This window comes from Chlorella variabilis, assembly GCF_000147415.1.
Source record: "Chlorella variabilis unplaced genomic scaffold CHLNCscaffold_1, whole genome shotgun sequence".
Lineage (NCBI taxonomy): Eukaryota > Viridiplantae > Chlorophyta > Trebouxiophyceae > Chlorellales > Chlorellaceae > Chlorella > Chlorella variabilis.
In genome coordinates, this window is record NW_005435087.1 from 50,081 (window position 1) to 52,817 (window position 2,737).

Sequence of the window (2,737 nt, forward strand, 5' to 3'; positions counted from 1 at the left end):
TAGTGCGCAAGTTTTCAGAGCAGAATGGTGCGGAGATGGGGAGATGGGGAGTGGGCTGGCGAGCGAGCAGCGTGCAGGCAGGGAGGCAGGGGCCGCGCCCGTCGGCCCGCGCGGGGCATCCCATGCCGCCGCCGCCGCCGTCGCCGGCTTCCCTGCACCGCCCGCCCACACGTCCCCTGCCCCTGCCTCTGCTGCCCTCCCCCTTCCCGTTCCTCGCAGCCTGAAGGATGCGGGCAAGGCGCTGGCGGCCTGCCAGGGCGCCGCCCCGGACACGCAGGAGGGGCAGGCGCTGCAGCTGTCCTACGCGCGCGACCGCTTTGCCGGCGACCCGCACTACCAGCAGCAGCAGCTGCTGCGGGCGGGGTGGCTGCCTCCGGAGGCGGCCGCTGAGGCGGCGCTGGCACATGCGGGCTGGCAGCCCAAGGAGTTTGGGGAAGGGGCGGCGGCTGGGGCTGCTGCTGAGGGCGGCGGGGAGGGCAGCGGGCACCAGGAGGATGAAGACCCTCTGGCGGCCTGGGAGCGGCAGCAGGCGGCAGAGGCGCAGGCTGCGGCAGCGGAGGAGCCCGAGGAAGGCCAGCTGCCTGCTGGGGCCGCCGGAGGGCACGAGCTGCTGGCCGCGCCAGCGGGCGGCGGCGGCGACGCGGCGGCGGCGGCGGCCCTGGTGCAGCAGCGCGCGGCGGCGGAGGCGGCCGGGTTTGCCTTTGACGCTGCCAGCGGCTACATGCTTGAGCCGACGAGCGGGTACTATTACGATGCCAACACAGGTGCCCAACTGTGCGCTCGGTTCCTGCCACCACCCAGGGGTCCCGCAGCCCTGCTTCCTGCCCTGCTCGCCTGCTCACGTGCGCCGCCCACGGCCTGGCCCTGCTGCCCCGGCCCCTGCCTGCACCGCAGGGCTGTACTGCCACCCTTCCGTGGGCCAGTGGGGCACCTACGACTTCGAGACGGCGCAGTTTGTGCCGCACGACGCGGCGGCGGCGGCGGCGGCGGCCGCGGCGGCCGCCGCCCCCGGCTTCAGCAGCGCCGCCGCCGGCGCGCTGGCGCTGGGCAGCGCGCACGGCTATGGCAGCCGCCAGCAGGCGCCCAGCCAGCACCTCAGCCTGGCCGCGCAGCAGCGGCAGCGCGAGGAGGGCGGCGGCGGCAGGCGCGGCGGCGGCGGCGGTGCCGCGCGGCCCAGGCGGGGCGCCATCATCGGCGCCTCTGCCAAGCTGGATTCGCAGGGCCTGCTGGAGGCGGCCCGCGCGGCAGAGGAGAAGGTGCAGCTGCTTAGGAAGCAGCAGGAGATGGAGGAGGCCAAGCTCAAGGCGGAGGCGAAGCGGCAGCAGGCAAAGCAGGCCAAGCAGGCGGCGGCGACGGGCGCGGCGGCGGCGAGCGTGGCAGCGGCAAGCACGGTGGCGGCGGCGGCGCCTGCGACTGGCGGCGTGCAGGGCGTGATCCACCAGAGCGGCTGGGCCGCGGCGCGCCGCCAGCAGCAGCAGCAGCAGCAGCAGTAGCCAGTGGGGCACCGAGGCTCTGCTGTCTTTGAGAGAGAATGAAGCGGCCAGCTTCATTGCGCAGTTTCCTCTTGTGTTGCTGCCCCAGTTTGGAAGCGAGTCTGGGTTACATCGAATTTCAGCTGACAAAAAAGAAACAGGCGATGGATGAAAGTAAACACTCAACGGAGCGCGTCCCCGAGCAACAGGCAGGGAGGCGGCAGGGAGGTGAGGCATGGTGGAAGGCACATCGCATCACAGGGGCACATCACACAGGGGAAACACACGGGCATGCACCGCGAGCGGTGTGCCGGAGCCTCGCAACGGGTGGGGGAGGTGGTGGGGGGAGTGTTGCGTGGGCGCGGTCGGCGGGCACATGCCGACAATGCCAAGGACCCAGGGCCTTCGGCCTTCGGCTGCCTCGCTGAGTGCCTAGGTCTGGGTCTCGTTCTGCACAGCAGCGGCGGCGGGGCGGGGCGCGGGGTTGGCGGCGGGTGGCAGGTAGAGGCAGGAGGTGCCACCCGGCGAGGTCAGCAGGCGCAGGGGAACGGGCAGGCTTATAAGGCTAATTAGCAGGCCTGCTGCAGGCTGAGCCGGGCAGCGGAGCAGCGCCGCCGGCGCCGCTGTTGCTTGTGCTTGTGTGGGCTTAAAGTCTGGTAAAGCAAGAACTAGCTTGCAACATAGACTCCCCGCCGAAACGGGACGGGAACCGGGCGAAAGCAGAGAAAGCAATAAAACAGGGGTGGAGCAAGGCGACATGCAACGCAAGCAGCTGACAGGGCACGCATCGAAACGTGTGTATGACTGGCAAAGTGGCATGGCGCATTGGGGAGAAACGCAACGGTACGGGAGCATGGGCTGGCCAAACGGCAGTGCGGAACGCTAGGTCACTAGAAAAGCAGGGAAAGGCGCACTATGTATGCAATGAGGGCAGCCCCGGCTCGGGGCCGTTGAGAAAGCAGTGGTCGGGAGGGGGGAGGCCCCGGTGTGGGCGGGCCCCATCGAGGGGGGATGGGGCGCGCAAGCGGCCAGATGGGGCGGGGCGCGGGCGGCAGTAGAGTCCTGCGGCTGGGTGGGATATAGGGCAATGAGCGTTGAGCAGTGTGCGATGAGCAATGAGCAATGAGCAGTGAGCAGCCCCTCCCTAAACAAAGTGAAGCGCAGACGGGGTCCGGTGGATGGGAGGCAAGGAAACGCGGGGGGTTGCCACGTGCGCTGCCGCCGCCGCCGCAGCAGCACCCCTGCGGCGGCGGCAGCGGCAGCAA

General features: G+C 70.5%; 1 protein-coding gene across 1 annotated transcript in view; it reads left to right on the forward strand.

Annotated features, from left to right (window-relative positions):
* The window catches only part of CHLNCDRAFT_49310 (hypothetical protein), a gene marked incomplete at both ends in the record, with an annotated part of 6,510 nt that extends 5,017 nt beyond the window's left edge, over window positions 1-1,493 (forward strand). Inside the window, 2 exons of the mRNA XM_005851600.1 lie at window positions 220-764; window positions 895-1,493. Coding sequence (XP_005851662.1) covers window positions 220-764; window positions 895-1,493 — 1,144 coding nt within the window. The remainder of the gene's footprint in view (window positions 1-219; window positions 765-894) is intronic.
* Between the last annotated feature and the right edge of the window lie 1,244 nt (window positions 1,494-2,737).